We start from the raw sequence: 13,323 nt of genomic DNA on the forward strand, positions 1-13,323 counted from the left end.
TACCAGACCATGCCCCTCATTAACATGTAGTATGTCCTCTATCCCCCTCCTCCCAGCAGTGGCCCCTGAAGCCCAGTCCTCGCCCGTGCTGAGCTCACGTTGCACGCGCTCCGAGCCCGCCGCTTGGCCGTCGATCTGGGCTGCGTGTTCGCGCACATTTCCGCCGTTGTCAGCTGGAGGTGGTTTGGCGGTTGCTGTCTGCGGCCTCTGTAACTCATTATCAGCGCGGGGCGATGACGGGAGGATGCTTTGCTTGGCGCAGGATGCGCTCGTCCGAGGCTCTGGTGTCAGGGAACGCTCCAGAGCGGATGGCCTTTGATGCTCCCTCCCTGTCCCCTCCCTGCTCTCTGCCGGAGGCCCCCTTCCCCTTCTCTCTTCCATCTCTTCTCCCCCCTTTACTCTTGCCTCTGCCCCCTGACTGACAGAGGTACGTATGGGCTGTTCTGCTGTAGACATGGAGGTGCAGGGCTAGGATACGGTCTGTGGGGAGTACGGAGTGAACTCATGACTTGGTACAGTATAAAAACCTGTCAACAGCCACTGCCGTGAACCCACTGAATTCATCGTCTAATTGCGTCATTATCGAGCAAGGAAAAGTATGTCAAATGGAACATCAACTCTGAGTGAACTTCAGCTGAATTATCTCGGCTCTGATGTACTCACATAATTGGTTATCTTGGCTAATTCGCTTTAATCGTAATTGAGACCAGTGATGTGTGATGTCACAGGTGATCTCAAGGAACTTTGGTTATGTTTATTTATCCTTTAATTCACTTGGGAACTCTCCTAATAAGATCAAAATCTATTTGACATGGAGGACCGGATATAAAACACCGTTATAAAGACAAAATCAACCATCAAAATGGCAATAGCATACAGAGATGAGAAAGCTGTATAAACAGGAGAACGGCCCCCTTGAATCTATTAAATGTGAGTATGTCGCTTGCTTGATTCAAATTTTATTTCAACAAGTTTTCATCTACATAATGTAGAGCTTAAACACCTAAACCTATACACAGGAACTTGCATTCATTTTAGATATGTTATACAGTTACATAGGTGTCTTGTAGGATAAATGCACACTGAAATAACTCATTCCACAAGTATTTACACTTCTGTACTTACACCCCAGATTCAGTCTCACAGTGCTGGGGAAAACCATAAATCCCACTCCAATATCCATGGCAGTTATGGCATGGAAAAGATGTTCACTGAAAGCGTGATAACCATGTGCAAATAAGGCAGCAGATCTGGGGGCTCGGATTTGATTGGAGGGTTCAGAAGGTGGAACAGCGTTTAATAAGAGGGCCTGTCAATCACCTGGAGAGGAGGACTCCACAGAGGGAGCCAGAATGTGCAGAATCCACACCCACCCACTGGCCCTCCGAGTCCACAGTCACCCGTACCCCTGTCACGGGCCCCGCCTGTGCGTGATGGATGGCACTGATAGTCCGATGTGGCGGGCCCCAGGGAAGTACTAATCACCGCTCCAATTGCTCCAAATTACAGTAAATCTGCACCAGGACGTCTGATATACGCCCTGCCTGCCCCAGCCTGAGTGAAGGTAATGCCAACAAGGAGGATTGGCCTTCTGAGCTGTCAGTCAGGGCTGGGATAAGAGATGCAGGATGGGTCAGGGGGTGGGGGGGTGGGGGGTGAGGGGTAGGATGGGATGGGATTGGGGTAGGAGAGGGAGGTGGAGAAGAGTCGGTGAGTGCTTTAATCAAGATTAATTTTTTCCAGTTTTGAGAAACTGGAGCTTTTCCTGACATTGCCTTAGTTCTCCTTAAGGATGAAATTATCAAATTTCCAAGGCAATTACAGACATACGCACATATGCACACACACAAACACACATGCACGCACACACATACATAATACACACACTAACACATGCACAGAGACACAGGTACACCCACAGACTTAGAGGGAAAAGTACCCATTAATCACCATGATGACTGGGATGACAACTTTAGGCAGATGCTGAAGTACGATTGTGTATCAAGGCAAAAACCTAAAGGATGCCATTGAAGAGGTCCTGAATACCTTTTGAAATGGATACCGTTAGTATGGCCCCATTTTTCATTCCCAAACTTTCTTTGGCCTTTTTTTGAATGACATTCGCTGATTCATTTCCCATTTTCTTGGAAATTGAATTATAGCTTATTTAAAATATTCTACTCAACAACTGCACATTTTGTGTGGAGGTTCGCTGTTTTTTTTTGCGTGCAAATAACAGTAACAAAAAATACTTTTCTGCATCCACATGGTTTTCATTGCTGGTCCACAAAATAAGTGGTGGTAGCTCTGATGTTGCGAGCAATTTTTGGAACACATGGGCCTTTGGTTAGCTGCGACACTGTGGTGCGTGCTGTTTTCGCTGTGCAGTTTTTTGGACCATTGCATGTGGTGGGGCAGCCTAATTTGTCATCTCCCGTCCTGGAATCGGGGAGCTGTGACAGTGCTGAAATCGGGTGAGCCGGTCGAGACAGGGCTTCGCATTAAAGATGACATCATTTCACAGAATTTTCTCACATTCGCGAAAAAGGCTTCGCAGCCTTTGTACGTCAAAACCTCTACTGACAGCAGCGGAGGATTTGTAATGATAACAGTATGTTGTTTTTCTTTTATTTCTGTCAATAAACCGCAATGAGCTGAGCGGACGGCTTTCTGAGGCAGCGCTGGGCCAGGCCTCTCTCCCGTGGGCTGCCGGCTGCTCGTCGTGTATTGAGTTGCAGCATTACAGTTTGCAGTCGTTCCCATTAAATTAACGGAGAATAGAGAGGGAGGGGTAAAAAAACAACACAAATAAACACAGCACATTTGTCAGTTTGAGTAATAAACTGTAGTGGCAGAGGGTTTAATCTGGTGTTAATTAACCCAACACAAAACTAAATCAAGCATCAAAAACCACAGGTTATTTTAGGCTTCCTCGAGCATGAACAGACGAGGCCTCGCCAGCCACAACATAGTATTTCTGTTGACAGAAGGGAATTCCTCTCCTCTGCCCTGTTTAGAAGAACTGATAAGGTGCTCCTTGATTAAATTTAGCTGCGATTTTTTTATTTTTGCCTGGTTATAACTGCATGCTAATCCTTCCTCTCTTTGTGTGTGCAAGCAGGATTAGAGAGTTCAAACAACTCGTAAGATGAGCCTATATACAAGAACTCAGGATCACTTAACCCTGTCTATGATTGAAACGGGAAGCAGGGAAAGGGAGGCTTGGTCTCGCTACAGAAATCAGCTGCCCTGTTTATTTATAAGCCAGTTGTGATTACGGGGAACAATTTGCCTGTTAAACATAGGAAATGTCAAAGCCCATGGAGAGGGTATGTGCAAAGATGAGATCTCAAATGTACAGTAGAGGGAACTGGAGCGCAGCCCCATGTTTTTGGATCTGAAAGCATCAGCGCTCTGATTGTTTATTTACCCTCTGGAATTGGTAAAGTGAACGCAGAAGACCACCTTGAACCCATGTAATTTCAGATCGATGTTTAAGGAATTAAGGCTTTTATGTAGGTAAAAAGTTACCCAGAAAGCACTTCCCAGGAAGTGGTTGGTGAACAGGAAAGGCATATCTCTTACATTATTCTGAGAATGCAGGAGTTCACAATCAGGTTTAAGGAGAGGAAAATCCTCATCTTGTTCTGTGTAATTTCACCACAGATTGTTTCTATGATTTCTGTGACTCCCAACTTTCTGTTTCCATGCTCTGATTTGCTGTTGAAAAGCAGTGCCAAGCAGGTCTAAACGGCGGAATACATTTGGATAGCATTCCACGCTTGATTTAATGAGAGGTAGCAGGCTGCCGGCAACATATGAAAAGAAGCCACATTTTCCTGTGGGAATTTAATAAAGAACGATGGAAATTCAGAGCTGTGGGCAATTCGTGGAAGTTGACAGTGATTGTTAAGTTAACTAATCAGTATGCCAAATTAAATATTAAATGGGACTCTATCTGTGTTGTTCCAAAACCTCCATCCATTTCGACAGATGGTTTAAATCTATATTGCCTGATTTGGTACAGGCATTTTGCCCAATTTTTGTGGAAACTGGTGGTACTGGTGTGTGCCGGGTCTAATTGGTCTGACAGCATCTTAGAAAATGGGGGATGTTGCTCACAGCAGTCTATTCACTTGTCTGAACATTTAAAAAACAAAGTTTATTTCACCAGATATTGATGACAAAACATACTGTATATGACCAATTAGGACACTAGCTTGCTAGCAAGTTTCTGATGAAACTGGGATCATTTAAGAATGAAATGTTTTTGTTTTGTTTTTTGTTTTTCAAATAATGGCATTCGCTTTAAAGCATTTTGGCATTGCACAAAGCATAACCTTAATTCTCCTCATCCATAGTCTTCTATTTATTTTGAAATGAGGCATTCGTAACCCGTTCATCAAATCTGCCAAAGAAGAATCGCTGCAGAGAGCTGTCGTTGCCTGGTCGTTGCCTGGTCAATCACCAAAACTTAAAAGAAAGTTATGCTTCTGTTCTCCATGGTCTCTCCTATCACTTCGGTGATCTGGGGGTGCTGTGTTTATACTATTCATCCACCAGGGGGCCTTAAGTGGGCTTTTCGCTTTGTGTCGCTGTCTGCTTTATATTTTAACTTGACATAACGTTGCAATGATTAAATTCCGTTTTTTCAAGGTTTTCTTGCATACTGATATCGTTTTGCTTAATCGTTCGAATTCGCAAATCCTCTTTTGCATTTGGTTTGTCAGCTATACAGATTATTGTATATTTATGCTAATTTATGTGATGATAATAATTATCTTCTATATTGATCATTGCACGCATTTACAAAGCATTGATTTTCTTCGCCTCACACCAAAAGTAATATATGCTATGCCTCGTATTTGTACTGATTAAATTAAAACACGGGACCTAATTTTACACAACAGCGATGGAGCTTTTCCTCAGGTTGTCACGTGATTGCAAACGGAATTCCGGTCTCTGAAAGCAGTAAAGCTTTGTGGAGCCTATAAACAAACTGCGTCACCGAGCTTTAGAGCGCTGAAAACAGAAATTGACGCATTTGCACAAAGCTAAGAGACGCTTAATACGTGCTTAAAATGGTGAAGATAGCCTTTAACGCTGCTCTAGCGCAGAAGGCGCTTGGTAAGGAAGGCGAGGTTCTTGTTGCAGAGAAGGTGAGATTTTTGTTTGATTGTGAACAAGCTAACTGATATGCTACTATCCTGCGTGCTAGCAAGCAACTTGACCCATTGGACAGCAAGGCCTTGTTTGGGCCAGAAAACTGCGAACCAATGAGCACAATGAGCTTTGGCTTGCAAATGCTTTGTAACCATCGTTAGCTATAAAGAGGCTAACTGGAACTAGCCAGCTATCTGCCGAATTGCCATTGATTGTTTTGCATCACTGAAGGGCACAATCCTTGTCACTGTTAGTTGACGTTATTTGAACTGTTGTTGAGGATGTTTATAAGTTAAGTTAGATTGTAGCCGAGTAGCTAGTTTCGTTTTTAAAACGGTACGTTTTAGGCCTACTGCCTAGCTTACGTAAATTGGCTAAATTCACTGCCGTTGCATTGTGAAAATGCTTTCGTTGAATCAAGTAATTTGCTTGGTAAAATTTGGGGTTAGATAGTTGGCCGTATTTCTCTGAAATTGTAGATGTCTGCTGTAGCCGCAAGAGCGCTGCGCCGTGACGCAGGTTGTCCAGTTTGTGTATAACGTTGTCTGTAACGGGCATAATAAAACTAATTTCAATGGAGACGAAACATGTTGATATACAGTTAGGGAATATCTGATACCACCCAGTTTAATTTAGGAAACGGGCAAATTGATGGGTGAACGAATGCTTATTATTTTCTATTGAATAACAAAGTGTACAGGCAAGTCGAATGGAATAATTGTGTAATCCATAATAATAAACAAAAATATTTTAAGATAATTTAAGTATATCCGCATATTTTCAGATTTACCCGTAATATTTTCACTTTCGATTTCGACTGTCAAGTCCAAGAATTAAATAATCTTACTGAATATTATTTAAATTAAGCATTGACAATGTTTTCTTTAAGGAAATGCATTATAGCACATATGATAAACAACCGCTTAATCTTGGCAAAAAATAAATTGGAGGAGGATAGCAAATTGCCTGCTTTTAGGCCTTCAGCTTTAGGGTAGTATTGCTGGAGTACAGTGTCTTTGCACTCTGGAAATCCCCTCTGTGTGACTACACTATGTACAGTATGTATTAATGCCGGGCTCACAGTTAATCCGGCTTGATAGAGCCCTTAACGGAATAACTATCATTATTTGGGAACAGTACATTTAATGTGTTCTTGGAGGTGTTTATGTCTGTCAAGTCATTTTGGTCGTCCTGTTTTTATATGGTCATCTACCCTTTCAGTTTTGCTCTGTACATAAGCCTAACTAAATGACTTATTCCAGCCGCTAGCCTAAAGCACAAACATTTTTTACAAATTGTGAAAATGGAAATGGATTGGATTGTGTAAATCCAGCTGGAATTAACACATCATGCATGTCTGTTTAACATGACAACAGCTATCACATGTTCACCACGTCAGTTTCAAATTATACTCTTTGCGAAACATTTTGTTTGTGCAGTGGTTAAGGAGTCATTATGTTGAAATTTTGAGGAAGCAACGATGGACCACTGAATTGGTGTTGCACTCAAATGCAGCTCTCAGAATTGCCACAGAGTGCGATAGTGTAACAGGCAAAGCTCAGGCCCCGGGTGAGGACTGGGTAAGGAAAGTTTGCGATGGGTTCCCAGTCTCAGAGAACGCTGACCGCTTCTTACCCCAAGGGCAGCAGCGCACGCAAGCCGTGTCTCCTTCCTGTCCTGGGAACATTGATGTGGGCATTTCTATGTTCAAAAACCAGAGGGGAGGGGTGGCAGTGTCGAATACAGCATTGCAACTTCTGCAAACCGCTGCAGAGCTGCTCTGTGAGCATTTCCGTGCTGTGTCTCCTGCCAGCCCTGAGGCTACATGTACAAACTCCTGTCTTGCTGGATGCTGTTTAACTTGCAGCTGCGTGTTGCTTAATTTAGCACGCGCGCACGTGCGCTGGATGAAACGTGCCCTCAGCTGCTCGGCTTCCCTGCGTCCTGTGGAGGAGATAAATATAGAACGTTCCAGATGCGTATCTGGCACCTGGAGCAGGAGCTGGTGTGTGCGGCTGTTCTGAGGTCAGGGACGGGAGCAGTCCCAGGCAGGCTGTGGGGGTGTCCCCTGTGTGTGAGGTGAGGTAGTGGTGTGGAACAGCCCTGTTTTAACCCCTGGCTCTGCGGACAGGACCCTGAGACTGGCTCGGTGTACAGCGGGGAGAACTCCACCGGCCGTTGCCTGCTCACCCTGCTGGGCCTGGCCTTCATCCTGACTGGCCTCATCGTCGGCGGAGCCTGTGTGTACAAGTACTTCACTCCCAAGGTGAGCGAGCTCACACACGTCCTCCCTGCCTGAGGGTGAGGGAAGCGGGAGCGACGAGGGGGAGGGAAGGGTCTTGTCAGAGGTGGTCATTCCTTCAGTGTATTCCAATTCGGCTCCCTCTAGCCAAATAAATGGACCCTTTCAGCACATTATCTTCCATTGAGCTGTTTGGGTCCAATGAATCGGCACTCACAAACAGATGGACAGAATGACCGGAAGAGCCACGTGTCTCCCGTGCAGAAGCTGTACCATGGAGCCATGCACTTCACCGACCTGGACAGCGACGTGATGCCCGTGGACATGGACACCCGTGAGCCCTACTACCTGCCTCGCGTGGACGAGGAGGTGGAGGTCCAGGACAACGTGGCCATCATCAACGTGCCCGTGCCCCGCTTCGGGAAGGGCGACCCCGCATACATCCTGCACGATTTCAGGAGGGTGAGAAGCACTCAGGGTCTGTTGCTCGACTGTCTGTTGCTCGACGGCACTAATACTTGAACAGCTGCCTGTGAAGATGAGAATGCAAGTGCAAGTTGGTAGCCATGGAATGTTGTGTCTGTTTTGAGCTTCTAACCTGTTCTATGGCGTGCCTGGTGCCATAGTACAATTACACATTGTGTCATCCTTGTGTCATTCACGGTTGGCGAGTGGTCATGAGCGCTGTGTCTGAATGTGCCCTTTCATTTGAGCAGAAGATGACCGCATACCTGGACCTGAGGTTGAACACATGCTTCGTGATTCCTCTGAACACCTCCGTGGTCATGCCTCCTCAGGACCTGCTGGACCTGTTCGAGCAGCTGATGGTGAGTCTCAAACCCCCCAACCCCTCCCCAAAAGAGGGGGACACACGTGGAACTTCATAAAAGCATCTGCTGGTTCACAAATGACTGCAATTGAAGGTGCTTGTGGGAGGATGTAGGAAACCCCATTTTGAGTGAGGTGACTCTTTCTGTGTCCTGTGAGGTCATGATGGAGATGGTGAAGTGGGGCTGTTACTGGGAAGACTGAGGTGTTAACGAGCCTGTGTCCTTGTCAGTCTGGCTCCTACAGGGCCTTCCTGGTGCGCGAGGACCTGGTGGTGACGGAGCGCGTTGATGACGTGTCTGAGCTGGGCTACTACATCTACCACCTGTGCCGTGGCAAGGAGACCTACCGGATGCAGCGCCGCAGCGAAATCTTGGGTTAGTGCACTGAGCGTGCTCACACATGCCCAAACTAACTGCCATATAGAGTAATGTCAGATAAGCTCACACATGCCCAAGCTTACTACCATATAGAGTAATGTCAGATAAGCTCACACATGCCCGAGCTAACTACCATACAGAGTAATGTCCGATAAGCTCACACTGAGCATGCTCCTCTCAGTAATTGACATGTAAAGATGAAGGATAAATAGTTTTGGTCCTCTTGTCATCTGATAATGGGGTTTACGCTTGTGGCACACCAACAGGTATTCAGAAGCGCTCTGTGGAGGACTGCTTCACCATTCGCCACTTTGAGAACAAGTATGTGACCGAGACCAAGATCTGCCGGGATTAAGAGGTGGAGGATGAGGGGGGCGAGCATTCCACCCCCTTCCACCCAGCAATGGAACCAGACGTTTTTTTTGTTGCATATAAACAGCAATTTGTTTCGTTCTCCTCCTGCTTTGTATCCACCGAAGAGTAGATTTCCTTGTAACGTTGTTGATTTATGACTACTCTGAGCCAGCGTAGGGCTCCTTTATATATCGGCAGTCAGTGGCCCACTAACCTTGTTGTCGGATCGTCACTTTTCTGCCCTCTTTCCTGGAAACGGGCCCTTCTTGTGAATAAGAAGGGTCCGGTTTTAATAATGTAGATGTGCATAAGGGTTTGTTTTGCAATATTCCATAACTCATCTGTGAAAGTATTTTAAGCCGTCCATATTACAGATCCAATCGCACACAAACAGTAAGTATGAGGTTCTGCTGTTTAAGGGAAGAATGAAATTGTAAAGAACTGAAACGATCGTTATTTTCCCTCCTCTTTTGTAGGCCGTTTGCCCACAATCTTCCCCCTTTTTTTATTTTTTATTTTTAAAACCAGTCACTTAGTACACTATAAATCCCCAGATGTTTCAGTTCCTCCTCACCAGTCCTAAGGGAATATCTCGAACCCCTCTTATTTGATGGCCTGTGCCTTTTAGGGTTGTTCCTTTCAGTTGTGATCTGTTATGACTTCATTAAACCGGCCAACTGGAAATATAGGCCATTCAAGTGTGTAAGAACATTTTACACTACACTACATTTAGCAGTATACAGATGGCTGTGAGAGGTCTAAATAATGTTACAAATTTTTCAAAAAATTTCAAAATGGATTTTGGTCCTTTCGGTGCTTTCTTTGAGCCTACTATCAGAGCAGAGAAAATGGCTGGTGAGAGTTGACAAGCATTTGGCAGAATGTCACTCGATTATCAGTTCACACATGCAGGTTGTGTGTGTCTCTGTGTGTCTGTGTGGGTGTTTGTGTATGAGTTTGGCACTGTTCAGTTACCTACTCAATCCAGCAGTACCCTTGGTGGAGTTTTTCAAGTAAATAGCAATATACTGAGTGGTTTGCTTGCAGTGCATTTTTCCCCCATGTATGTTTGAATTGAGATCTTCTACTGTAGCTGTGCGCTCCAATCTGAATAACCTCCCTCTTGCTAATTAAATTCCTCGAGTTCAGCTGATTGTTTTATTTTTTGTGTGCATAAAATGGCCAGTTATGGGGTGGTGTGCAGTTGGCACATCTGAACTCTGGGTTATTTTGAACCCTTTAGAACTGTGAATGAATTCTAATGGACATTTCAACAGCACCTCGCTAGGTTTCCAGACACTGCAGTGACTCAAGCTTATTGAAAGAGTAAAACGGTGCCCTCTAAAATTATTCACACCCTTGACTGAGATGAATGGAGAAGACCATTGAATAAATATTGAGCTATTTTTTAATTCTCAAAATGTTATACTTTAATTATGATTTGATGGAATCAACCAAAGTAATGCTTTAATCCCCAATTATATATTTAGTCTCCCCCAAAAAACGTGTCACACTCACCCCTGCTTTCAGTTTGTGCACCCAACCTTTTTGAGGGTAAAGCTACTGAGGTGTGTTCTCATTTTTAAAGTTCATGAACATAGTCAGGAGGGCTCTTTGACCGTTGAACCATGCCGTCTTTCAAAATTGTTTGGTTTGCACTTGTGGACTGCCCTCAATTCAAACCGCACCTTTTCAATAAGGTTCAAGTCTGAAGACTGAGATGCCCATCGGAAAATGGTAATATTGTGGTCAATTTACCATTTCTTGGTAATATTTATCCAGCACTTTTTTGCTCATCTGTCTCAAGGGTATGGATGATAAACAGGGCAATGTGTATTTTTGACCTTCATCACAGATAAGGGCCAAAACTGGAAGCCAAATGAAAAATGCATTTCTAAGACAGCAGACTTAAATAGACATTTCCAAGTCCTAATTTCCGGCCATTATGATGTTCCTGTCATATTGCACGGTGTGTACAGGAGAGGAACCCCTCTGTGTGCTGTTACCATTTGGGTACGTGAACCTTGGTAGTACTACTGTAGATACCCCTGATTCCATTGCTTTCCAAGTTTTATTTTTTATTTTTTGCTTTCGTTGTGTTGTAGCTTACTTGTGTTAACCTGAGCAGCACTATATGTTTAATTTCTGTTCATTGTGAAATGTACTTCGAATTGAATTCATGGAAAGCTGTTAAAATGGGGCATCTGGTTGCATGACTACTGTTGAAGAAAGGACAATCATGGGTGGAGTCGGCAGGGAAATTTTTTTTATTTAAAATTTTATTTTATTTTTATAAATGTTACCCCTGCAATGGCAAAGTGCCGATGGAGGTTGCTGGAATGTCTTGAAAGATGAGGAAAATGTATGGTGAAACCATTTGATTATATTCACTTTGTAACTGTATGTTGTCAAATAAAGATGCATTTCTTTAAAAAAAATGTTTTATTATTTTTGGGAACAAAAAGCATTAATTTTTTAAACCCTCACCCAGACAGGTTTGTAGCAACTATTGCAATTGTTTTCCACTCGCAGTAAAGCATTGAACAGGTCCAGTGATCATATTGTAAATGCTTTTTTCCAAACTTTGAAAATTGTGATTGAATTACATCCAATTTTTTAAACCATCTGTTCAGGGAAATTAAGGGGCCATACAGTGAGAAGCCACCTGTACAATTACTTTTGGCTGCCTAAAATCAGGGTACTATGTATAAAAAGAGGTAGGTTTCTGAAATGGAGAACACAATATATACATAAATACCCTCAAATGAAAGGTGAGTCTGTGCTTTAACCTCAGATTCATGGTTTTATTTCAAATCAGTCAAAAGAACAAATTATACCACTGTCCTTGCGGACCTCACTATATGTTGCTTGTTTTTCGGAGCCTAAATTGAACCAAAAACATTCATCCAGTGAGCAGCAGTTCTGCGGGCAAAAACGTCTTGTTAATGAGAGAGGTCAGAGGAGAAGGGCCAGACTGATCAAAGCTGACAGGAAGGTGACCCTAACTCAAATAACCGCACATTACAACAGTGGTGTGCAGAAGAGCATCTCTGAACAGATGTGTCAGACCTCTTTAAGTGGATAGGCTACAGCAGCAGACGAACAATAAGTCTAAAGAATAAGTCTAATATATACCTTATGAAGTTCTCGCTGTGTGTATATAACCACCAAAACAAATCAAATTATAGTCAACCCCATTGATAAACTATTTTGGTTTTGTCCAAATGAACCAGCGATGACATGGACTACTATAGGAAACTGCACTTGAACAGGAAATGGCTTCATATATTTTTCTTCGCTGTTCACTGGCTCATGAAGTCAGTGCGAATTCATTTTTGAATCTGTTCCATCTGTAGATTTCAAATTCTCTTCGATATTAAGTGCCTAATGGCAGATATGAGTGGGAGAAAAACTTGGTTTGTAGTTGAGTATACATATACCTCCTGTAAAATAGTTGTGCAACTTAAGAACCAGTAGGGGGTATCAGAAAACCATTGTGGAATTGGAAAAATAAAGGAAAAATAAAAATCGCCTTCCCTGCACATCTAAGTGATCTTTCGGTCTGCAAGAACAGGAAGCACAACTGTAATGGTGAATCTGAGAGTGATTCTGATTCTGCTCATTTCTGCATTTGGCAGTGCAGGTTTGTATTAAAGCAGCTTCGATGGGTGGCAGGGCGCTAACTCGCTAAAGCTCCTCCCGAACAGACGGTTTCTTCTGAAGCTTGTCCAGCAACGGCCTGGCTAACAGGCTTCACACTGGGAAGCTCCGGGGATGACTCTAACTTCCCAGCACTGAGGCCGAGGCTCTATACGAGGGTCCGGATGTGAACGGAGTATTAGAGTGGAAACAAAAAGCCTGTGACCCCTCCACCACCACCCCCCACCTTTCAGTAGAGGATTTTCTAACAAAAGAAATGGCGTGGAGGAGTTGTTGTGCTCTACCCTGAAACCATGGGTTTCTGCTGATGTGGGTGCTGTGCCTGTAAGGAGGAATCCTACGCATGCCTTACAAAAAAGGGTGCAAAATGGCTGTGGGTGTGCAAAGTGTGTCACTCATCATCTCTTTCTGTATCTTCCTGCTTTACCTGGCCCTGTTCAATCTTTTGCCCCACACCTCAAAGTTTATATATTTGAAAAGTAATAACATGGAGTTTGCAAACACACACACTACTGGCACTATAGGTTTTGCTTTACAGGGCAGCCTGTAGCCTAGTGGCTAAGGTACATGATTAGGACCTGGAAAGTTGGTGGTTCAAGCCCTGGTGTAGCCACGATAAGATCCACATAGTTGTAGGGCCCTTGAGCAAGACCCTTAACACTGCGTTTCTCCAGGGGGGATTGTCCCCTGCTTACT

The 13,323-nt window shown here is 43.9% G+C and overlaps 1 protein-coding gene across 1 annotated transcript; it reads left to right on the forward strand.

Annotated features, from left to right (window-relative positions):
- Positions 1 to 4,957: 4,957 nt before the first annotated feature.
- On the forward strand, positions 4,958 to 11,405 carry LOC133124659 (integral membrane protein 2A-like). Its single transcript, XM_061236045.1, has 6 exons — positions 4,958 to 5,159; positions 7,295 to 7,429; positions 7,670 to 7,867; positions 8,122 to 8,232; positions 8,466 to 8,610; positions 8,880 to 11,405. The coding sequence occupies exons 1-6, from the start codon at positions 5,082 to 5,084 to the stop codon at positions 8,966 to 8,968; spliced, it is 756 nt and encodes a 251-aa protein (XP_061092029.1). The 5' UTR covers positions 4,958 to 5,081; the 3' UTR covers positions 8,969 to 11,405.
- The last annotated feature ends 1,918 nt before the right edge of the window (positions 11,406 to 13,323 follow it).

Source organism: Conger conger, chromosome 3, assembly GCF_963514075.1.
Source record: "Conger conger chromosome 3, fConCon1.1, whole genome shotgun sequence".
NCBI lineage: Eukaryota > Metazoa > Chordata > Actinopteri > Anguilliformes > Congridae > Conger > Conger conger.